Source organism: Muntiacus reevesi, chromosome 1 (genome assembly GCF_963930625.1).
Source record: "Muntiacus reevesi chromosome 1, mMunRee1.1, whole genome shotgun sequence".
Taxonomy (NCBI): domain Eukaryota; kingdom Metazoa; phylum Chordata; class Mammalia; order Artiodactyla; family Cervidae; genus Muntiacus; species Muntiacus reevesi.
Window position 1 is genome coordinate 15,826,678 of NC_089249.1, and position 24,851 is coordinate 15,851,528.

At 44.1% G+C, this 24,851-nt stretch overlaps 1 protein-coding gene across 2 annotated transcripts in view; it reads left to right on the forward strand.

The window, feature by feature from the left end:
• RFX4 (regulatory factor X4) overlaps nucleotides 1-24,851 on the forward strand; it is a 155,578-nt gene that overhangs the window by 104,275 nt on the left and 26,452 nt on the right. For both annotated transcript variants that reach the window (XM_065938421.1, XM_065938422.1), the window contains 7 exons: nucleotides 78-178; nucleotides 2,185-2,243; nucleotides 6,367-6,511; nucleotides 11,004-11,098; nucleotides 11,528-11,645; nucleotides 22,795-22,914; nucleotides 23,379-23,540. In XM_065938421.1, coding sequence (XP_065794493.1) covers nucleotides 78-178; nucleotides 2,185-2,243; nucleotides 6,367-6,511; nucleotides 11,004-11,098; nucleotides 11,528-11,645; nucleotides 22,795-22,914; nucleotides 23,379-23,540 — 800 coding nt within the window. The remainder of the gene's footprint in view (nucleotides 1-77; nucleotides 179-2,184; nucleotides 2,244-6,366; nucleotides 6,512-11,003; nucleotides 11,099-11,527; nucleotides 11,646-22,794; nucleotides 22,915-23,378; nucleotides 23,541-24,851) is intronic.

A 24,851-nucleotide genomic window follows, 5' to 3' on the forward strand; every position in this document is an offset into this window, starting at 1 on the left:
TGGCAGGTGAATTCTTTAACCACTGAGCCACCTGGGAAGCCCTCAAGGCGCCTACCATGTGTCATTTGTCTTTCTAGCTTGACTCAGGTGATCCGGAAGTTTGCTAAGCAGCTGGATGAGTGGCTAAAAGTGGCTCTCCATGACCTCCCAGAAAATTTGCGAAACATCAAGTTTGAATGTAAGTACTCAGTTTGGAAGCAGAGGGGAAGGGAGGGTAACATTTTAGTACCAAGTATTTTACACAGGTTGTTAATAAAATAACAATTAGAGCTAACAATTTACTGGTGCCTACAAAGCACTGAGTACTATGCTTAGCAGTTTCCATGCATTAATTTAGTTAATCCTTACAAAATGTTTATTACGGGTGGCACACCTCTCCTTTACAGAAAATGAAACAGGCTCAGAGACGAAGTCAGCGGCAGAGGCAGGTCTGTCTGTCTGACATCCACGTTTCTGCTGTCACCGCCACACTTTTTATTCTAGTTAATCCTCACTCACTCGCTGATGTAGAAAACAATATCTCTCTTCTGCTGATGAGGCTCAGAGAGGCAAAGAAAGTTCCCCAAAGCTACACAGCCACATAGCTGGTAATTAGGGGCCAGAAGTTGAACTCACATCTTTCTGACCCTAAAACTGAGATTTCCCTGAAGCTCCTGCCCACAAAATGGGGCTAACAGAAGACAAAAAACAGCTTCAGGGGTCCACATATTTAGTTCTCTGCCTAAGGGGAAAGCAAAATTTATATTTCTCACAGGGTACTGAGACTGTGGATCTTTTCTCTGACAAGCGTCACCACTCAGTCCACGAGCATTCATTTTGCCCGAGAAAACTGGGCCAGTTTCTCTGGCTCACTGTGTCCGTACTTGTGGGAAGTCTCACGTGCCGTTAAGTAAAGATGAAATGATTTTAAGCAAAACAAAGTTTTGAGATATATGTTTCTTAGAGCCCCATTTGAATACAGATTGCCATTCTTGCCCGAAATAAGTGCCAGCAAGAAAAATGAAGGAGATCAAATTACCCTCTCTCCACAGGCAAAGGGGGCCCTTTCAGACTCCCTTTGAGGCCGCCTGCCGTGCCCATCACCTATTGATAAAGCCCGCTTTATTTCACGGCTCTCAGTTCTTTTCTTTTCACGAGCACTAAATTCCACATCACAAAGTTAAAGAAAAAGTAATTAAGGAGAAGGATTAACGATTGATCGCCCTGGAAAATTAGAAGTTCGTCTGTCCCCCCACCCCACCCACCTACCCCTCATTCCTCCACCCCACGCCCTATTTTTCCAACCAAGCTGGCTCTGAGCACAAATTGGAATAATCCCAGGGAAATTTCTGATTGTTTCTTGACCAGTTCAGAAATTAATGAGAAGAATGCCCCGTGCCCATTTTAATCACGCTGGCAAAACAAACCTGGCGAAAGTCTGAAGCCAGGAGGTTTGTCGCACCTGCCACCTGTCCGTGCCTGGAGGCACCCACTCTCCCCAGGGAGCCTTGGGGGTGCACTTGGAGAACTTACAAGGAGTAGAGACATACACCCCTCCAGAGGACTCTGTAAGGACGAAGATCTCGGACTGGCATGTGGCTTCTCCGCTTCAAAATCTACAGATCACCCCACTTCAAAGCATCAGCCTGTTATGTTAGCAGAGGACCCAGTCATCAAAACACACCAATAGGGCATGGAGACCGTTGGTTGAAAACGACAGATTGTGAATACAAAGCCATATTCAAGGTGCTGCCCAGGGTTCCATCCTAGAAGCAACCCTGCTCAATCAAGGTTTCCTAGTAGATACACTACTTTTTAAAGGGCCTTCTTCAAAGCTTCCACTCGATTCCTGCAATTATTTATGGGGAGAAGAGATTGAACTTGCAATTAGCGAAATGAAAGACAAGTAAATAATCGCTTTTACTCACGGCTGATTGACGCCACAATTTCTCACACCTGCCAGTGTGGAGTGCAGGCAACTTTGAAATATGTACCCCAAATATCGCCATCTTAGGACATAGCTGTCCAAATGGGAGAACAAAAGAGCAGATGCAGGGTCTCACCAGTGGGTAATAGAAAATAGTGTTGGATCATGAAACAAGGTTAGGCAAATAAGGAAGCTACTTTTGAAAATCGCTCCAGGAAAATCCCAGGTCAGACCATAAAGCATGCAAGTATTTCACACTCACTCTTTTCTTCTTGCAGTGTCAAGAAGATTTTCCCAAATCCTGAGACGGCAAACATCACTAAATCACCTTTGCCAGGTAGCTGTCCTGTGTTATACGTTCTAACTACTGCTAAGTCATTGCAACTGAGGGGCAAATCCATGGGAAACTCTGGAGAGGCTCCGTCGGGATGTGGCTGTTTAATAGTACACTCTCATGGGACTTCTCTGGCGGTCCAGGGATTAAGACTTCACCCCCTCCACCCCAATGCAGGGGGTCCAGGTTCTATCCCTGGATTGGGAGCTATGGTCTCACATCCCTTGTGACCAAAAAACCAAAACATGAAACAGAGGCAATATTGTAACAAGTTCAATAGAGACTTTAAAAATGATTCCACATCCAAAAAAGTCTTTTAAAAAACACTAGTACACTCTCACTATTATCTTGAATTTCTACAGATGAGGAATTGAAATGTCAGCCCATCACTAAATAGTTTCAGCCAACATAGAAAATGACGTCATTTGTCCATTAACCCTTCAGATACTCTAGGTCCGCAAGCTTGTGTTTTGCTTGAGTACGTCGGGGTTTCTCAGCCACTGTTGCCTTTTGGGGCTGGGTGATTCTTTACTGTGGGGAGTTGTTTTGTGTGTTGTAGATGTTTAGTAGCATCCCTGGCCTCTATTTACTCAATGCCAGTAAGGCCACCCACCCCCAAATACCACTTCAGTTGCGATAGTCAAGAATGCCTTCCTTCACTATTGCCAAATGTAACCTGGGGTGGGGTGCAGAATCACCCCAATTTTGCTTTTGCCCCAGATTTCTGTTCTTTTTAGCATGGAAGTGATATGTACTTACTACTAAAAAAATAAAACTAATAAAAGTATATATAGTAAAAATTAGAAGATCCCACTATAGTTCTATAGTTCTAACTGAAGGCATAAATCTTTGCATTTCTGTTCATTTTGCACCTCAAGGAAGTGAATCTAAGTCTGTTAAGGCAGACCAAAACATTCATTAAAATATGAATGACCTTAAAGCAGAGGGGACAAACTGGTGGCTACAGGTCAAATCTGGCCCTCAGATGTCTGGTGTTATTTTTGTTGAACTGGCATAGGTTCAAAAATATTTTTTCATTTAGTCACTAACTGTTGAAACTAGGAGATGACAACTAAACACCCATATTTTCTGTAGAAAACTTTTAAGACCTGCAACTCCAGAACTAATTTGCCCAGGGTAGCAAGCAGCTAGATGGGCTGAGCTTCTTCATCATCACCCCCACTTCCTCTTACGCTTGGCCCACCTCACTCCTGAGTGTCACCCGTCTGTCTTGTTTATGTGTTCGGGTCTGTAACCTCTCCCTTACACTGTTGGTTTCTGGTTACGCAAGGTGGTGATGGGGGTCTCTAGTTGGAGTGTCCTGAAGGAAGGCTCCAGGCCAGGAAGCAGAAAGTATAAAATTACCCCCCTCACCCACCCCACACACACACCTCACTGTTCCAGCCCTGCCCCTGGAATAAAATGGCACAAGGGTGATTTGGAGATCAGAGGGAGATCCTCCACACTCACGCGGTCACAGAGGCCACTCCCGGGCACTGTTCCGGGGTAGGGTAGAGCCTCACAGATGAATGGGATTCAGGAAATAAGATGAATATTAACAAAGTAAACACTGCCAGGGTTAGTTTTCAAATCCTACCTCTCTCCATCAAAAGGTTTTAGGACTCAACATAAAAGTCTGAGGGTTCCATTAATATCACTAAATACATAACATCTACACATAAAGATCAAAAGTTTCTTGTTAAATGTTTTGTGCTAAATTCCTATTGCATAAATGTGTATCTTTTTAAACAAAAACAATAATGCTTTTATAAAACCAAAATTAGCAATTTGATAGAAGCAAACATTTCCAGCCCTTAAGGATGGTAAATTCTAGTTCATGGAAAGTCATATTCATCATGGGTATTGAGTCTTGGGAATTGTCATTTTTGTCTTTGTAGCTTACATATTTATTAAATATAAAATATTTTAATGTATGTATAAAATTAATTGATTTGAGATATTCTTTAAAAAGGGAAAAAAAGAAACATTGTCATATTTCTGAGGGTGACTGTCTTCTGGTTCTTTTCCCCAGCTTGGAAGAGCCAATCTTAGGGTCATATCAGGGAAATAGATATGGTTTTAGGACATAGAACTAGACATTTGGGAAGTGTGGAAAGGCTTGACCCTTTAATGTACTGTGTAGTAAAAGCATCTACTTGCATGCCCACAACAGCCTACATGCTCAAGTGCACACGCAGACACACTCTCTCCACTTTTCACACAGACAGTACATAAGTTAATCAGCAATTGCTACCTTTCCCATCTTCACTGGACAGCCACCAGACACATTCCTGGACCAGCCAAAAGATCAGGATTAGTGAGGGGGATGAAACATCATGTAACATCTCAGCTAATATCCTGGCGAGCTTTCCTAAACATACACAAAGCAAGTCAGACTTAACAACATCTGAGCAAATGCCCACCCCTACCCCCGCCCCCAGATACTTAAAACTAAGAGCCAAATATTCAGGCCCTTCTGGATACACTAAGGAGGCAACTTGTCATTCATATCTCAGCCATTCATCCCACAAAACCCTTTGAAGTGCCTACTGTGTGTACCAGACACTTATGCTTATTATATGCCAGACACTTGGCCTCAGCAGGAAAAAAAAAACAAAACCCACCAAAATAATGAAAAGTGATAAGTGTTGTGAAGGAAAGTGAGTGGAAATAGAGAATAACCAAGCATTTTAGATCCTATTCAGATGATGTGGCTAGAGAAGGCCTCTGCATGGGCGCTGCCCTTCACTTGGAGCATGCATGATGGCCAGGAGGCCAGGGCAGGGTGAGAGGAGAACGTTCCAGCACGTGGAGCAGTCAGAGCAAAGGCCCCTGAGGTGTCAGTGCCCTCCCAATGGGGCCCTTACTCCCTAAACTGTGCACCTTGCAAACACCACCCCAAGGAATATCCAACAGTAGCCCTCCTAACGAGATGCATACTATTATATCTCTATTTTAGAGGTCAGGAAACTGAAATTAATCTCCTTGCCTGCCTCTGATCAATCAGCTGGTCAGCAGCAAGGTCAGGATTTGAACTCAGTATGTTTGAATCCAGAATCTGAAATTCCCATATTCAGTTGTCCTCATTATCATTAGAAATCAACCCAACTCTCCTTTCATGTATTCATATATTCTGGCTGCCTATGGCCTGCAAAGCGTTCTACACTGATATGAGGAAGATTTTACCTGTGCTCAGACAGTCTGCATGTTAAAGGGACTGTCAGTATTTACATCTGATTGGAAATTCACGAGCATTAGGAGACTTAAAAGGTCCACGTGTCTTTGAAATCTTGTTTTATTAAATACATTTTTGAAAACATGCAAGGAAAGGAAATGATTCTGGAAATGTTTTTCTTTGCTTTTATCAATATTGTTCCAACTTGCTAGTCCCAACTATTGCTCCGAGTATTGTTCCAGCTCTCAAATTTAAATTCTACTATGAGGATTGCTGGGGAAGCCACAGATTAAACACACATACACTCATATTCATACTTACATTAACAAACCACTCAGCTGTAAGGTATAGTTTTCCTTCTATCTCAATTATTTATCTTTGTTTTAGTCATTATAGTCACATAAAAACCAAAAAACAAAAACAAAAAGGTAGACCATAAACTGCTTCAGAATGTATTTAGATGAAAAATACACCTTGTAGCATTTCTGAGGCTGAACTCTATCATAGTCCCAAGGGTAGTGGGACCTTTCCAAAATCTGAGCCTGTCAATCCTCAGGTGCTACAGACATGGGTTGTTAAACACAGAGCTCTCACCAACAAGCTCCCATCAGGAGGCTGACAGATCTCTGGGCCTCATCCCACTGTTCCACCAGGTCAAGACCAAAGCTGGGGTGGGAAGGTCGGGGGGAGGAGTGGTGGGGAATAGCAGGTTTGTTCTGGCCTAGGCCACCGCGGGGTAGTTTCTTATAAACAGAGACATGAGGAGAGAGCCACAGAAAACAGTATACAGATCTTCCAAGTTACAGACTCTTCTTCTGAGTTTTCTTGAATTTCAAAGCACTTTGCAAAGCACCATGAGCAGATTCATTAAAAAGAACTGAAAGGAAATAAAGGGAAGGGTTTGAACCTAACAACCCATGAGCTAATGAGTTGATTGGATTGGATTTCCAGGCATCTCGAACAGTGATCCACAGTGCAGACATCACGTTCCAAATGCTGGAAGACTGGAGGAATGTGGACCTCAACAGCATTACCAAGCAAACCCTTTACACCATGGAGGACACTCGTGATGAGCACCGGAAGCTCATCATCCAGTGTAAGATGCTCCACCAGGGCGTGTGTCTTTCTATTTGTTGAAAAAGAAAGAGTATGTTGGTAAACAAAGTGGCATTCCCACCCTGTCCTTCTCCCTGGGATCCCATCCCTCCTGTTCCAGTTAAAGGGGTTGGCCCAGGTGGAGGAGCTGGTTGATTTACAAGGACATGGGTCCACACTGCTGGGGAAAATGGGCTCTGGGATATCGGGCAGGACGCAACGTCAGGCAGAAGGCCCCACACAGGACCCTCGGTGCCAGCTGCCATTCCCTGGGTGGCATCAACAAATGAGGAACAAAGCTTGCCACCTCTCGGCGTACGTCAGCCTGGAGGCGCTGGATGTGCTGCCTGCTCTTCCGTGGAGAGTCACGGGGGTCAGCCCACCTATTGGCAGATGGACCTGTCAATCACAGTAGATGCCCAAGAAGGAAGTGGATGGTGACTTACTTCTGTGAACTTGTGGCCCCTGTGGACAAAGCCTGGGAGACTATTGCTCCAGATATTATCCTGATATGGTCAGGTTGCTGTTCTTAGCAGCAGAGGACACAGGAGGACTACAGAACACCACTATCCTAAACATATCTGTGCTTTTCCCTCAACAGCGCATCGCAGCCTCTGCCTGGGAAATCCCCTAGGCCAGAGTCTGTTGACTTCTTGCTTCCTTTGTTCAGCTGGCCCTGCTCATGCCTTGGGGGTTAGGGGCTGGGGAAGCGAGCATGAGGACAGAGGGTGAGTCTGCATTAGCTCTCAGGCAGCTTCCTGGAGGAAGGGGATATGGCAGCTTGGGAAGACCCAAGACCTTCACGGTGACATCACTCGGGAAGCTGCAGAGTGGGGTTCCCCTGAGAAGAGGGGCCAGCTCTCCTGAGAGCCCCCAGCCCCTTCAGTTTCCACTATACCCCCTCAACACTGTTGTATTGCAGGAAGACTTTCTGCCTCCAACCTAAGTAGATCATGTTTATAAACAGAGTTCTCAAAGGTGCTCCTATTAGAGACCTCTTTTCAGAAGAAAACGGAGCAGCTGAAACATTGGGCCACATCCCTCAAGTTTCTTTCCTGGTGACCCCCGAGCTCCTCTCAGGCTCATATTTCTTCCTCTGCAACAGCTTCCAGCCTGCTTTCCCCTGTTGAGAAAGTTAGAGGTGGTCACTAAAATCATAATTCAGCTGATAGACTGCCTAGTTTATGCCAGGTCCTGTGTCATGAGGGAAGATTCACTTATCACCCCCGTATCACAGATGAGCAAACTGAGCCTCCCCGAGCCGGTGAACCTTGCCAAAGGTAGCAGAGCTGAACCTGGATCCCAGGTCTAGTCTCCATGCACTACCACGCCCTAGTGCATGCCAGAGCAGTGGGCAAGCTTCCGATGCTCCAGGACCATTCCAAGTTTTTACAGTCATGCTCCCTGTTTTTCCTTCTAGAAGGCAATGGAGAGCATGACTGTGAGCACCCTAACAGTGCTAGCTGTACCCATGATGGTCGTGCCCCCAGGGCCTCACACAGGGCCAGGTGTGGAGGAGGGGCCCAGCAAAGTTTGTGGAGAACCGAACAGAGGGGTGAAAGCCCAGAGTGGTCCAGCTTCCTGGTTCTGCTCACCATTCCTAGCAGCATTGGACTCAGCTCTCTTCTCCTCTCGCCAGCTTTCGTGGGGGAAGGAACTGTGACCCAGACTCGTAAGGAAACATACAATCACCACTGCTTGTTTTGGGGCCAGGCGCTGAGCCTCTGCTGGAGCAGCATGCAGGTCACTACTGCCTCTCCTGGAAAGAAACTGCTGGGCCTTTTTCTTCTTGTTTTCTTCCCTGGAGGAGGGCACAGCAACCCACTCCAGGATTCTTGCCTGGAGAAGCCCATGGACAGAGGAGCCTGGCGGGCTACAGTCCGTAGGTTCACACAGAGTCAGACAGGACTGAAGCGACTTAGCACGCGTACGCGCTTCTTGTTTTTTCAGGGTAGGGGCAGAATGTTGCCTTTGAATCTTTGTGTTCTTCTAGAGGAAGGGAGTCGTAATGAAGTTTAGGTCAAGCCACCTGGTACTTACTGAATGCCTGTCCTGGGTCGAACACTGGGCTAGATGCTAAGCAGAGAGCAGTGAATAAGATAGACGCTGCCCTTCCCACACAGAGCTTAGCGCTAATGGCAAATCAGAAGTCAAACAAGTAATCTCCAAATGGTTGCTTGTGTGCATGCTAAATCACTTCAGTCGTGTCTGACTCTCTGCAACCCTGTGGACTGTAGCCCACCAGGCTCCTCTGTCCATGGGATTCTCCAGGCAAGAATACTGGAGTGGGTTGCCATGCCCTCCTCCAGAGGATCTTCCCAACCCAGGGGTTGAATCCATGTCTTTTATGTCTCCTGCATTGGCAGGCAGGCTCTTTACCACTAGTGCTATCTGGGAAGCCCTTCCAAATGGATGAGTTTTACCAAATGGAACATACTAAGTGATGCAGTGACAGGATGAGGGGGATTGAGGAAGCCTGAAGGCAGATGGCCTGGCACATGGGTGTCACCCTTGCTCCTTCCAGACAGCTGGGAAATCAGTCCCTGAACACAGTGAGCTGGACCAAGGGCCAGTCTGAGAAGGACCAGGGGCAACTGTGAACTGCACTCTTCTTCGCTTACAACCAATTGACAAGTCTTCAGATTCTTGCTTGAGGGGGTTACCATGATGTCCATGATGTAGATGCTGGCTGGGGATGCTCATTTACCTTCAATTAAAAAGTGTACATAAGGATTTGAGCGTACTGATTAGAAGGAGTGTTAAGTGGTACTGTGGTGAGAACATGGGGTTGGGATGCCTGACAGACCTTAAGTCAAACGTTGGCTCTGGTAGACTCTGGCTACCAGGTCTGTAAAATGGGGATAATACAAAGGGATTAAATGGGACAATGTGTGCCTTGCTCTTGGCACATAGCGTAGAGCTAGTGTAGTGAAGAGGCTGCAAGGCAAGTGCTCGAGTCCCACTGTGTTTGAAACTTGCCTCTAACCAGAGGTGAAACCTTTGGAAAGTCACTCATCTCTGAGTGCCTCTGTTTCCTCACTTGTCAAAGAGGGAGGTAATAAACAGTACCTCCCTCTGGGGGCCATTCATCCTTCCAACAAACATTTGAGCAGCTACGAAGTATCAGGCACTGTCCTCAGCTCTGGCCTTGTGACATTCACATACATGCTGGAGGTTGTCTCAGGTTAGAGGGTGTCCATATGACACATTTTAGGGCAGTACCTGGCATGTGGCAAGCACTCAGTAAGTGTTGGCAGTTAACACTTTCACTGCAACCACGATCATTATCATCACAGCATCATTGATTGAAGCACAGTAGCTCGGGCACACAGACCGTGCCAGGAAGGGGGACGTGCCACCAAGGAGAAAGTGGCGCCAGGTCCTGTTCTGCCATCACCTCACCCTCTGACTCTGAGGGGGTCATTTGACCTCTTAGACATAGACATGAGACATCCTCATCTCTAAAATGACACAGATCAACGAAACGGGTTCGGAAAGCCTTTTCTCGGTCTCAAGAATTTGACTTTGGGTCCTGCAAGCCGACCTCTTGCAGAAGCTATCACAAGTAAAGAAGAGCCAATTGGTCAGTCCTAGAAAATGGAACAACAAAAATTGCTTAGACAAATGAAAACTGTAAGAATGTGTGGTTCCTGAATTATGGCTTGATTTATCGAGCCCCACAAACAAAAATACACAAACACATAATAAAACAAGATGTTTTTGATTGGAGATCATCACAGCAATGTCTCTACTTTCTACAGTGCTTCAGTGATTACAAAATCCTTCTAGATTCAGTTGTTTGACTCGTGCCTGAAGACAGGTTGTGAAGTGATACAATTATCCTCCTGTTAGTAATGTGGAAACTGAAGGCACAGAGATTGCTCCCTCTACTCCACAGATATTTATTAAGCATCTACTACATGTCAAGCACTAAGAAGCTGATTCAGCTACTTGGCCAATACCATCATGGTTCAGAAATATTTGAATAATCAAATGTGCCAAGAGAGTGCAACAGAGAGTATTAGCATGTGTCTGCCTGTTTGCACAAGCAAGCACTTGCTGGATAAGAGCTATGTCACAGGGAATGCACCAGCTAATAAAGATATCAGACAAAGAGGTGGCAAGGGGAGACACCCATGCACACCCCTAACTATAGCAAAGGGCTTTTTTGTGATATAGTGAAGGTAAGAATACAAATAATTAAGGGCTATGAAAATATAGAGGAAGAATGATCAACTCTGCTGACAAGGGGCATAGGAGGGTAAATAGAATTTCACAGGAAGAGCCATTTCCGCTGTTTTGTGATAGACTAAACAATCCAAGCAGAGGTTTGCAGGAATGACAAGTAAGCTGGGGGTGGCCATGGTTGAAAGTGTTCCTAGGCATGGAAGATGAGCCTGGAAAGGTAAATTGGGGTGTATTCTCTAAATCCTTGAATGTGTCTCTGTTTAAACCCAACTACATGGCGTGGGGGGCTCTCCTTTGTTTGACAGTGTATCAGGAATTTGACCACCTCCTGGAGGAGCAGTCTCCCATCGAGTCTTACATCGAGTGGCTGGACACCATGGTGGACCGGTGTGTTGTGAAGGTGGGTCAGCTGTGCGGAAGGTCCCTACCCTGGATGGCAGTCCATCACTCGTGTTGGTGGCACTTGGGTCACCAGCAGCAAGCTCGCTGAGTGTTTCCTCGGTGGCCTCAGAGCCCTAGGGATCCAAGGCAAAACTTGGGCCTCCCCTTAGGAGGTAGGCGGCATAGAGAATCAAAGGAGGCAAGATTCTGAGGCTCCCTCCCCTGGTTCAACCAGGCCCGGATCTCTTTTTTCTGTTGTACACATTTAATCTTGACTTAAGATTTCCTTTCTTAGAGTGTACTTCTGCTGCTAAAAATAAAAAGTAAAAAACCACCATTCCATGACATTGAACTTAGAGACCCATAAACCTTCTTGTCATATTTTATAAGAAAGAATAATCAGTGAAGATCACATCAACCATTCTTAAAGCTGTTCACTCTCTCTTAGGTGGCTGCCAAGAGACAAGGATCCCTGAAGAAGGTGGCCCAGCAGTTTCTCTTGATGTGGTCCTGTTTTGGCACAAGGGTGATCCGGGACATGACCTTGCACAGTGCCCCCAGCTTCGGTAAGTCCACCCCAGCCCCCTCCAAGCCAAAAATGTCTTCACTGGGCTCCATGGATCAAGTCCATCTCTCCAGAGTTAGGCATGCTCTTGTTGTCTCTAAGACCATAAGGACATTACCCAGAAACATCCTCTGTTCTGGGGGACATGATGTTAGGACTTTCGGGGAGAAAGATGGCAGTGCATGCTAAAGGAGAAGTATTTATATCTGAAGATGAGAGGCAGGCACACACTACCATTTGAGTTTAAAGAGGAATAAATAGCAGTGGCTGTGCGCCCCTTTTTCTGGAAGCCCCAGTCATGGCTACTTTTATATAGGGCTATTTTGACAAATTTCATAGTGTGGATATGCCAGGACTGGGCACATGAAGAAGTCCCTGAGTCCAAACATTTGCAAATGGCTTAATTGACAGGCCAGCGGTGGGTAGACAAGTTTCTTTGATGACGTGCCCTAGGCTGATGCCTCGTGAAGGACTTCTGCATTCATTTTCCCCTTTGCTTTACTGATCCCTTGGGTTTGCACCACCTCCAGGAGACAGCCCTACCCCAAGTCCTTGTCTTCTGTTTTCCAATGTTAACAGGACTTGAAATTTCTGCCCAGAGGTGCTTCTAATAGTGTCTGTGGGCAGGAACCTAATCACTAACTTGAGGGGAATATTATGTTTCATTAGAAAGAATGGCAAAGGGACGGAGTTCAGGGCATCATTAAACAGGTGACATAGGACTTCTAGGCATCATCCAGACATTTGAAATCTCAGAAACGCTCTGGCCTTCAATTTTCTAGGCATTTCAGCAAAGGGCTCTTGGTAAATTTTCAGGGTAATTGCCTTGTTCTCTGTTCAAACTTTGCAAGTAGAAATGTGATTTTTGCTTCTCATTATCTCCAATTAAGTCAATCAGCTCTGGGCTTTGCTCTGGGTTTAATCTGACACTTTTCCATCTAGTTTTTTATGGACTTGTATTTTCCAGTTGTGCTATACAACGTGGTGAATATGTGTTGAAACAAAGAATGCACTATTTTTTCTAAACAGTTCAGTCCGTGAAAGACTGTGTTTACCCAATTGGAGAAGTGTTTTGTTGTGGGTTTCTTTATCTCAGCATTGGGAAGTTCTCTGGACCTGCCTGCACCGTGGCTACAGACGGACATTCTCTTTGAGCTGTGTATGGAAATGCTCTCATGACCGCTACCTGTGCAGTGACATCAGACACGGCATTTTGATGACTTCCAGTTCAGCATAGTTAGTGTTAGCACATGTTCCCTCTGGCTCTGGGAAAACCATTTGTGCATAACTGCTTTCAGTTAAGCCAATAGGTAAAAAATACTCGAGATTTTTTCATTGCTTTAGAATTAAAGAATGAACGATGCCACACAAATAAATATGTACACATCTACAAAGCAAGCATCCTCTCCTTGTTTTAGATCTTATGCTTCAATTTGCTGATTCTTGAACTGACTATATTATCAAATACCCTTCACTAGATAGGGAACATAGTTGATGTTGTAATAGTCTTTGTTTGTATTTACTAAGTTAACAGTCGATGTTATGGACAGTAGAACAATGAGAGTTCAGTGAATAAGTACTAAGAAATACTATTCCTTAAAATGTGTTTGTTTCTTTTTGAACCACACACTATTCTAGGATACACCAGAAACTCAGGCAAATGGCAAAGAATGGTCACAAAACTTTTAGAAATGGAAAGAAAAAAGATATGAACCCAATTTCACTTTTACAGTATTTTTCAACCCTGAACAGATGGAAATAATACCTGTCTCCAAGTCCGTTTAGCAAGCTCTCTGAAATGGTCCTGCTCATCCGACTCATTGTTGAGTTTTGCAGCTTGGGGTGACAGGCAAGTTGAAAGAATTTGCGGCAGACAAAAGCCCAGCTCCCCCTTTCTGCCTGTATATGTCAAAGACACAGTTGGTGGTTGTGTTTGGGTCATGTGTTCCCTGTATAAAAACAGCTAATTAGGAAAAAGAGCCCTCTGTTCCCTGGCCCCACCCCCAACCGCAGGGGCCAGCTCTATATATCTTATAACTCCCACACGATCCTGGCCCTGTGAATGGTGCGGGCGTTTGTGTGTCTGCGTAGCAGGCTGACCGTCACAATGATCGTGTGGAATATCACAGTGATCCCGCAGGGACTCTATCACCTCTTCCCAGAAGAGCCTCTTTCAAAGGTGGTTGACTCCTTTCTTCTCCTTAATTCCTTTTCACTCTTTTCTCCCTAATTCCTTTTCACTGAAAGAGCCTATGCTGTGGACTAAAGTAGCCAGACTTTCTGTCTTTGCTGCAAGCAGCACTTTCTAGCAAAATTAGTCAGCAAAGGTAGGGTGGTGGGCAATGAACTTTTCATCCTAACGGAGCTGAGGAAATTAGAGACTCTATTTAAACAACAACAACAACAAGGCATTTGCAGTTGACTGCCCTGAGTTCAGCTCCTAGGACACCTGGCTCCCGAGGCAGTGCAGGTGTCTTTACCCTTCACTCTGGGTTTTCACCAGATGCCCCTGTTTTCACTGGGAACATCCAGAAGGCAAACATAGTTCCCGGAAGTGCTTCAGCATCAAATGGTGTGGAAGCTGCCTTGGATTTGAAGGCTAAAGGGGTGGGGTTACATATCATTTCCCAAGTTTTCACCTCTCTACACACTTCTGTTCTGGCCTAGAGTCAAAGCTCACCCACTCAGGCAGGGCAGGGGAAGCCACGTGGGAGCAGCTCCCAGGCCAAGTGACTGTGACGGATGGAGCCTCCAGACTGCCTTCTCAAGGTTTAGATGTCCTGGCCTGTCTCTCTTACCCAGAACCACCTAAACTGCAGAATCTTGACCTTCAAAATGTCACTCACAACCCCGCCGAGCACCAGGAGACAGGACTTGCTTTCCCTGTATTAGGGAGAAAAAGCAGAAACCCAGGAGGAGACGGGGCCCCAGGATGTACGCAAACTGAGCTGAGTTCCCTCGCTCAGGGTTTGATCCCACGCTAGGGCCACACTGCTGAGGCTGCTTCTAACTTTCTTCAGCCAAAGAGCAATAAGAAAAACAAAGTAATGTTTATTCAGGGCCTAGTATACACTAGACACAACATTAGGCACCTTCTCAATTGAATTCTCACAACTTATGAGGTCCACTAGTAGCACCCTCGATATAACAGACAAGGAAGCTATGATAGAACAGGAAGCAAAAGCAGGATAATGCTACTTTTTTGGACAAATATATAGGAAGCACACAGTACCATTTAATTCTCACATTAACTCTGCCAGGCAGACAATAATTGATATCTTTTTTTACTGAGATGGAGACTTGTCTTGCCCAAAATCAATATGTTAAGTGGCAGAGCACTGTTTCAAAATCAAATCTGCCTTGCCACAAAAGCCATGCTTTCTCAATTACCACAGTTAAGACAAATATCCTGGGCTCAGATGCATGGCACAAAAAAAACTAGATAAACTGTTTACCACTCATTGATGGTTTTCTAAAGCCATATTGATGGAATAAAAAAAAGTTTAAGCTATGAGAGAAAAGAACAATAATTAGATGATCATGAGTAATAAGAGATGCCAGAAGACAAGTGTTGAGAACAAAGAACTGTCAACCATTATTGAAAAGTAAGGGCAAAGCAAAGATATTTTCAGTTATACAAAAACTCAGAGAACTGTGGCACCCGTAGAACTTCACTTAAAAAAATTAAAGGGTGCATTTCAATAAGAAGAAAAATAAAACTGTCACTAAGTTCTGGGATGCAAGAAACAGCAATGTTCTAGTTATTGTTGTTTACCAAAAGTGTAGCAATTTAAAACAATATTATGCCTACAGATTCGATGGGTCAGGAATGTGAATGGGATCCAGCAGGGACGGCTGGTCGCTGTTCCATGATGTCTGGGACCTCAGGGTCCAGCAGGGATGGCTGGCCTCTGTTCTGTGATATCTGGGACCTCAGGTGGGAGGACTCAAAAGCTGGAGCTCACCCAGCTGGAGGCTGGAATCCTCTGGAATCCTCAGGTGCCTGGTGCCTGGGCTGGGATGACTTGCAGCCTAGGACAGCCGATTGGGGTGCACTCAAATGGCCTCTCTGTGTGGCTCACTTTCCTCACAGCACGGTGGCCTCTGAACAGTTGAACTTCTCTCGTGGAGGCTCAGGCCCCCGAACGAGTGTGCCAAGGAGGGAGCGGCAATGCCTCTCATGGTGCAGTCTCAGAAGTGAAAGTGTCACTACCCCTGCTCTTGTATCAAAGCAGTCACAAACCTACCAAGACTGAAGCACGTGCATAGACCACCCCCCTCCCCACCTTGCACGACACACACAGTTCTCCCAGGAAGGCTTATTAAAGAATTTGGGGGCCTTCTTTAAGATGAAAGAAATTTTAAACTATATAAGCAAATTTAAGTAACTTTTGGTTGTAATTTAAAAACTAACTTTTGTTGTGTGTTTCAAAAAGGTAAAATCAAACTCTAGGAAACAATAAAACACAGGGAAGTGGGGAGAGACTTTCAGGAATAGTTAGAGCATGCTGAAGGTCTTTGTCTTGAAATACTATATAACTTTAGATTTTGTTGAAAAGAATGTGTAGTTTGGACTTAATAGATGTGTAGGATGTAGAATCATCACTAGAAGAATAGAATCATAATTTGCCAAAGAAAAATGGAAAAATGTGAAAACTTAACTGGCAAGAATTGAGAAGATAAAGGAAGTTTAGAAAAAAATATAGTAAACTCAAAACATGAAATAGGATGCTAGAAATAAGATCAACTAATAATCACAGTAAATAAAAAGATCTTTTCCCTCAAAAAAATCAGGCATAAATTGTAACTTTTACTAAACCTTTAAGAACATAAAATCCTTAGTTTATGAAAATTAATATGAAAATCAGTGTTTTAGAGAATAAAAGAAAAGAAGGAAAGCTATATAGTTAATTTTATGAAGCTGATATAATCTCAGCTTCAAAAACTTAGAAGAGCTGTAGATGAAAAGGAAATTATGACTCAACCACACATAAATATAGATGAAAATATTCTGAATAAAATACTAGCAGATCAAATCCAGGGCAAATTTTTTAAAAATCATGGTTGATGAGTCTGATGCCAAGAATTCAAGTATGATTCTAAGTCAGAAAATTACTCATTACCATACATTACAAATTAAAGTTCTTCCCTGTTAAAAGAGAAAAATATGAACATCTATAGATACAGAGGAAAAAATGTATTTGATACAATTCAGCTCTCAAGTATAATTTTTTAAAACTCTTGGCAAACTAGGAACAGAAGGGAATTCATTTAATATGTTAAAGAGTATTTTAAAAACCTGCAGGAAAAAAAAAAGGAACTGAAAAAAATAAAAATAAAAACCTGCAGAAAACAATGTACTAAGTGGTGGAACTTTAGAAGTTTTCCCATTTCAGTCATGAATAAGAAACAAATGCCTTTTAATACTGTTTCTGATAGCTATGTACTGGAACTGCTAGCAAATGCAATAAGAAAAGGAAATGACGTGTAAGAATCAGAAAGGAAAACACAAAATTTTCTTTATTTATAGGTGTCATGGTGGCTGACAAAAAATAATCTACAAACTAATAGAACAAATAAGAATTCAGGCAGGTTACTGACTTCAATTTCTAAAAAATCCTTAGCACTCTTACCATTAAATAGAAAATAGCTATCTCTATGTATCAGTCTATATGTCCATATCTATATATTGCATTCATAATAGCAACAGAAAGGTGTCCATAAAATAATTCTAACAAAAATTATTTTAAGGCTTTCAAGGGAAAAATTTTAAAGTATTATTGACATGTACCCTGTTCATGTTTGGAAAAGAATATGTGATAAATCACTTTAAATACAATCTTTGAAGAAAATACCCTAATAGAAAAATGGGCAAAGAATATGAATAGATAGTTCACAGAAAAATAAATTCAAATGGCAATAATCATATAAAAAAGAGATTGCACCTCTCTAAAAATTAGGGTACTGCAACTTATAAAGACAGTAACATTTCACACACTTCAGATGGCAAATACTGTGTTGCCTACACTACCAGTAAGGATATGGAAAATATTAGTGAGTAGTTTGGCACTGCCCATAAGACTTAAGAATGCAGGTGCTCTTAGACCCAGAGATTCTACCTCTGGTCCTAAACACAAGGCAACAGGTACAAAACAAAACAAGAAAAGATTCATTAGAGCCAGTTTCCAATAGTCAAAAATGTAAATAACCTAAATTCCATCAACAGGAGACTGGACAAATAAATCGTGCTATAGTTACACAATGGCCATGGCCATTAAACGAGAGCAACGTGTCTTAGTGTGGAGAGATCTTAAAAAACCCAAGGTATCAAGTGCAGGTTGCAGAATGCTCTGTAAAATATGGCACCATTTCTATCAAGTTTGAAAATAAAAAACAATATCATTTGCTTTTGTGGATATATAAATGTATGTAGAAATGTGTTTGAACAATAAATGGCAGATTTGAGACAGCGATTAAATAAGGGCATGCTATGTCAGGGTAGGCTATGTCAGATCCTGTTAAGGAAGAGAACACTGGGGCTTCATTTTTATCTTCAATTTAAAAAATTCAAATATGTGAAATGTTAAAGTTTTATAAAGCTTGGTATTGAGTACACTGGGTGTTCATTTTAAAATTCTCTCTCTTTTTTGGAGAGGCCTTCCTGTGCAGCATGAGAGATCTTAGTTCCCCAACCAGGGCTCGAACCCAAGCTCCCTGCCATAGGAAGTGCAGAATCCTAACCCCTGACTGCCAAGGAATTCTCATAAAATTATTTATACTTTTCCGTATGTTTGAAATTTTTCAGAAGGAAAAAGCAGTGCTTTGATTCTATAAGATGCCATTAACTATGTCATCATATAACAACAATAATCTTTTGTCTGTATCCTAATACCTTTTTCCATAACAGACTCCAATGCTCAATAGCTCTGTAACTTTAGGCAAGTGCTTTAAAATCCTCTGAACCTTCATTTCCCTATGTGTTAACTGAAGATAATATCTTCTTCACAGTGTTGTTGGAAAATTAAAAGGGCTTAGCACAGTGCATATGGTAAGTGGTCAGTGCTTGCTCATTTGATTCATTTGTCTAACAAATAACCATGGAGCCTCCACTGTGCCTGACATGGTTCTAGACACCAAGTATAGAACAGTGACCGGGAGGGGGAAGGGAGGTAAAAAGACATAAAATTCCCTCCTTTTATGGAACTTACAATCTAGTGTAGGGAGGCACTACACTAAAGATAAATAAGTTCAGTCTATAGAATAGCAGATGGTGTTAAGTGCTAAGGGAAGAAATAAAGCAGGAATGTTAGCTATAATTGCCTCTGTCCTGTCTGTCTTTGATGCTTCTTTCCATCTCCCTCCCCTCTTCTTCTTCCTCTCATCAGTCTTTCTGAATCTCCTTCTTTGCTTTCCTCCCTTCTATTTGAACTGCTCCCATGATCATGACACTGAACTGCTTGTTGCCTAATAATCTTAAGGATGGATTTCTGCTCACCAAGGACACTGTAGCTTTTGTGGAGTCAGTGACTGAGCTTGAAATTTCCTTTGGACTCAAGGCACTTATCACAGTGTTGAGTGAGCAGCAATAGCTCTACAAACTTTCTTTGTTTGAAGGATGATTGAAATTACCAGACCAATTGGGTAGCTGATCAGAGTCATTAGGAGGAGAGCTTGAACCCCCAAATCAACACTTCCCCTGGAGTACTGGCCTCCAAGCCCAGCTCTGATATCTTCTAAGAGGGTGATCTTAGTGTCTTCACTTCATCAGATCTTGTTTCTTTATCTACTAGACAGGAGTATTGTGTAGATGATCCGAGGTGCCTGTCTGTGCTAAAACTACTAAATCCATTTTTATTATCTAGGGTTTTCCATTCTAATTTGGTTTCATAATGTCTTTCTCTCTATCTATCCCTGTTGACTTAGAGCCACATCTCAGCAAATACTTCTTCATTGTGGAGACCCCTTGGAACTTTTTGGTATATGCTGCTGTCTTTTGACTTCTTTGACTCTGTGAATGGAACAGTCATCCCATAGGACTTAGAAGGTTAAAATGTTCTAATCTTAGAACATTAATAGCAAAAGGGACCTTAGCCACTGTTTGTTAAACTTTTCCTCCTTATGGCACTTCTGTAAAATAGAGTTGACTGTTCCCCTCACAGAGAACCTTATTGCATGAATCAGCTTCAGAATCAGTCAGACTTGGGTTCAAATCCCATGTCTGACACTTAATAACTGTGTGACATTGGACAGTTAACTTTACCCATCTGAGCCTCAATTTCCTCCTTTGTAGAAGGAGGGTATCACTCATCCCAAATGGTTGTGATGAGGATTAATGCAGTAGTAAATCTCCAGCATTTAACCCAGTGACTGCCACAGGCAAGAGCTCAGTAAATAGTTGGTTTTGTTTCTAACATTTCCAAGGAGCAACTCATCCAAGTCTTACTAAGTCTTACTAAGTAGCAGAGCTGGAGTTCAACCTGGGCGGTTTGATCCAGCCCCACGCAGTTACCCACCATGCTCTGCCTATGGCTCACAGGACTCATTCCGGGGAAGTGGATGGAAAGTTTAGTTGTGGAAGTCTGCATCTCACAATGACTCAAAAACACCTGAACATTCTGAATTCCAAATGGGGTCAAAGAACAGACACAGCACCCTGGGAATGGAGGAAGAATGGGGACCAAGTTCAGGATGGGGGACATGATCCTGGAGTTCTGTGGAGGGACTGGAGTAGATGTGCATGGCATGGGGGCATCTGAGGGCCTCAGAGTTAAGCCAGGAATCTTATTCTGTAGCATTTCTGGACCAAAAGAATCAATCTACCTGAACTGAAAGGTATTGTGTGTGTGTGTGTGTGTGTGTGTGTGTGTGTGTGCACACATACAAAGAAACCAGGTACAACTAAAAAGGAGAAAATAAATTCCACCTAAGAGGAACCATTCTAAAGCCCCCAACTGGCCCTTATCAACTTATTTCTGAGACCTGTAAAAGCATAACACCCAGCTCACATGGCCCTCCTGAGGACCAAATTCTTTAATCTTCCCATCTGTGCTATGAGGAAACTGAACCGTATGGATCTGTAGGGGAAAGGGGAACAGAGTTTTGGAGCCAGACCAACCTGAGACCAATCCCTGCTTAATTCCAATGGAGAGGCTCATTTCCTCATCCATGAGAGTATAATGGACTTCCCAGGTGGCTCAGATGGTAAAGAATCCACCTGCAATGCTGGAGACCTGGGTTCGATCCCTGGGTTGGGATGATTCCCTGGAAGAGGGCATGGCAACCCACTCCAGTATTCTTGCCTAGAGAATCCCCATGAGCAGGAGAGCCTGGTGGGCTGCAGTCCATGGGGTCATAAAGAGTCGGACATGACTGAGTGACTAAGCACAGCACAGTTCAGTTCAGTTCAGTTCAGTCTCTCAGTCGTGTTCGACTCTCTGCAACCACATGAACTGCAGCACACTAGACCTCCCTGTCCATCACCAACTCCCGGAGTCCAAACCCATGTCCATTGAGTCGGTGATGCCATCCAACCATCTCATCCTCTGTCGTCCCCCTCTCCTCCTGCCCTCAATCTTTCCCAGCATCGGGGTCTTTCCAAATGAGGATAATGCCACCACCTATCTCACAGTTTGTTGAAAGAATGAACTCTCTGTTAAGTGCTTACCAATGTCCTTGGCATATAGTGAGCATTCAATAAATGTGTGATGATAGTCATAGTGGTGTTGATGATGATGATCAGATCATGAGATAAACAATGCTGGGGAGTCTCAGAAGGCCTCTAAAAAAATCAAGGGAAATGGGGAGAAGATGTCAGTGAGAAGTGTTGGACACTTCACAGGACAGCAGGATATCCATGTGGGGATGTCCCTTTGAGAGGTGGAAACACGGGACTAGAGATGAGGGCTTGGCCCCTCTCTCTCACCACAGACATGGAGTACCCACCTACATGTGGACCCATGCCCATGGAGGCAGCACAACATGCAAGAAAAGAGGGTTTTGAAGTAATGTTTGCTGTTATCTTGAACAACTTGACTTTGCAAAACAGAAATAAAAGTACGTACTTTTACAAGGTGGTTATAGAAATTGAATTACTGAATATATTTTGAGCACAAACACTGACACTTTGGAAAAATCTTTCAAAATGATTGTTCATATCCCTTTTTATGAAATAATCTACTCTAAGTTTAAGATGAAGACTACTACTTGAGGATACCAAATCTTTTCAAGCAATACCCAAAAGGTAAGCATCATGTGGTAAACAGAGTCTCAGAAACACTCAAGGAAATAATTCATTTGTTGCTAACTTAGAACATCGATTATGCTCCTAGAATTATGTCACATACATTGGTAGACACCAGTGAGTTAGAAGACAAAGTCCCTGCTGTGGATATCCTTACAGTCTAGTCAGGGGAAGAAGAAGCTTGTGGAACAGAGGAAAATGCAAGACACTGTGTCCAGAAATGCTGAACAAAGTGAAGAGTGCCTGGACAAGGATGAGGACAGTGTGAGTGGAAGAGCTCAAATGCATTTTGACAGATGGCTCAATAGGTGCCATTTTTTATGACATCCTATTAATAAATTGAGCAAGGAAGAGTTCAGTTCAGTTCACTCAGTCGTGTCCAACTCTTTGAGACCCTATGGATTGTAGCACGCCAGGCTTCCCTGTCCAACTTCCCACCAACTCCCGGAGCTTACTCAAACTCATGTCCATCAAGTTGGTGATGCCATCCAACCATCTCATCCTCTGTCGTCCCCTTCTCCTCCCGCCTTCAATCTTTCCCAGCAACAGGGTCTTTTCCAGTGAGTCAGTTCTTCACATCATGTGGCCAAAGTATTGGAGTTTCAGCTTCAGCATCAGTCCTTCTAGTGAATAGTCAGGACCGATTTCCTTTAGGATGGACTGGTTGGATCTTCTTGCAGTCCAAGGGACTTTCAAGAGTCTTCTCCAACACTTAGCCTTATGCTAAACCCCAGGCTAGGAGAGGAGAGGGCAAAGGAGAGCAACCTCTGGCAACAAGGTGATTCGTACCTGAGCGGGAATGAGGGTCTGGGCCAGGTGGTCAGAGCACCGCTCAACGTGTGGTCAACCAAACCAGAGGGCACCGCTGAGCTGAGGTGGCTTACCTTTCACTTGGATCTCCTCTCACCAGGGTCTTTTCATCTGATTCACTTGATGTTTGATGACTACGTGCTGTACCTGTTAGAATCGCTGCACTGCCAGGAGCGGGCCAACGAGCTCATGCGGGCCATGAAGGGAGAAGGAAGCACGGGTAAGCGGCGCTTCACTGGGGCGCGCCCTCCTTCTCACACTGACTTGTGTCCTTACGTCTGTACTCTGCGTTTCCTCAGCTCCACACCCCAGAGAGTTTAGTTCTGGTGAACAGGTCAGACGGTGGGAAACCAACACTGTCTTCTCCTTCTTGAGAGTGGGCATGTGTGTACGCAGGAATTCCCACCATGCTGACGGGAAACCATCAAAGATTTTAATCAGAGGAGAGACACGATAGGAGCTTCCCGGGTGGTATTAGTGGTAAAGAACCTGCCTACCAGTGCAGGAGATGCAAGAGACGTGGGTTGGATCCCTGGGTCGGGTAGATCCCCTGGAGGAAGAAATGGCAACCCAGTCCAGTGTTCTTGCCTGGAGAATCCCATGGACAGAGGAGCCTTTTTAAAAGTCCCTTGAGGGTAACTTGCCTTGACCTTTGGCTCTAAGAATCCACCCTTCTTCCCACAGCAGAAGTCCAAGAAGAGATAATCCTGACAGAGGCTGCCCCGCCAACCCCTTCCCCTGTGCCGTCCTTTTCTCCAGCAAAGTCTGCCGCGTCGGTGGAAGTGCCGCCCCCCTCCTCCCCTGTCAGCAATCCCTCGCCCGAGTACACCGGCCTCAGCTCTACAGGTAATGACCGTCCATCCAAGGCTCTGAGCGGGGAGATGATGTGTAAAGCCAGAGCTCCACGGAGAAACACTCTCCCTCCAGCGCCCTCCCAGAACAGTGCCAACATCTGAGTATCCTCCTGGATTTATCCATGTATTTGTCTGCTCACATTCCTGATGCTTCTGTTTTCAAGTTGGCAGATTAAGTACATCTCCAGATTCCCCCACCAAAAAAGAGAAACTAAGTCACTGACATGATTGAAATGATATTAAACATAGAACACAGACATTCTGGGAAACGAGAAAGGGTTCTCCATGAACCAGAAACTGAGATGTATCTCTGGAAAGTGGGGAAACAGGAAGCTATATGATAAGCTGTGGCAGTACTAAGGTAGGTGGGGCAGTAAGCAAGGTTCAAGCTGATGCTGTGGGTCCCCAAGGAAGGGGAGAGTCCATCTAGCTGTGGAGGCCTCACAAGGGAGGCGGTTTGAGCTGACACTTGATTTTAACTGATAAGGTATTACAGAAGGTCGTCTGGGCAGTGGACAGTGTATGCAAACGCACAGGGGCGGGAAGTATGGGACCCTTTCAGGGAATGGTAAACTGGCTAAAATATGGGCGGTCATGAAGGCATGTTATAAGCCTGGGAAGGTAAATTCGAGTCCCATCCCATAGGATCTTGCATGCCAAGACAACGATTGAAAATGGAAGAAATGTTACAAGGATAATCATAGCTAGTTGCTAATATCTAAGTGTTACTTTACCATGAGCAAAGGACCCTCAGCATAATTGTTTCACTCGATTACAAGGTAACTATTGTCCCATTTTCTGAAGGAGGAAAAGTAAAGGGTGGAGAAGAGTTAAATTCCCGGTCCCTGGCAAGCAACAGAGTCAGCAGTTGCCATAAACAAATTTATTCATTCGGTCATTCAGCAAATGTCCTAGCTCTCAAGACTTGTGGAAATGATATATTGCATGTGGAATATGCACTAAGTGTGAGGTAATACATAATACTGAATAGAGTGCGTGTGTGTATGGGTGTGTGTTTGTGCGCACCTCCAGGTTTTCTCACGTGGTTAGAAACATGGGGATTAGATGAGGTAAGAAAAGCCAAAGTGCTTGGTTAGCAGTGCAGTGCTATCTAGACAGAAGGGATTACTGTTCGGATTGCCTATGAGGGCTGTGGCCAAGCGTGCTGTAGGAGTTCAGAGGGAAGAGCAGACCCTGTCCATCCCACCAGGACCCGGGGCAGGCACGAGGGAAGTCTTCGGGAGGGGGTGAGACTCAAAGGCAGCCTCGAAAGATAAGAAGGACTCAGCAAGAAGTGAGCGCA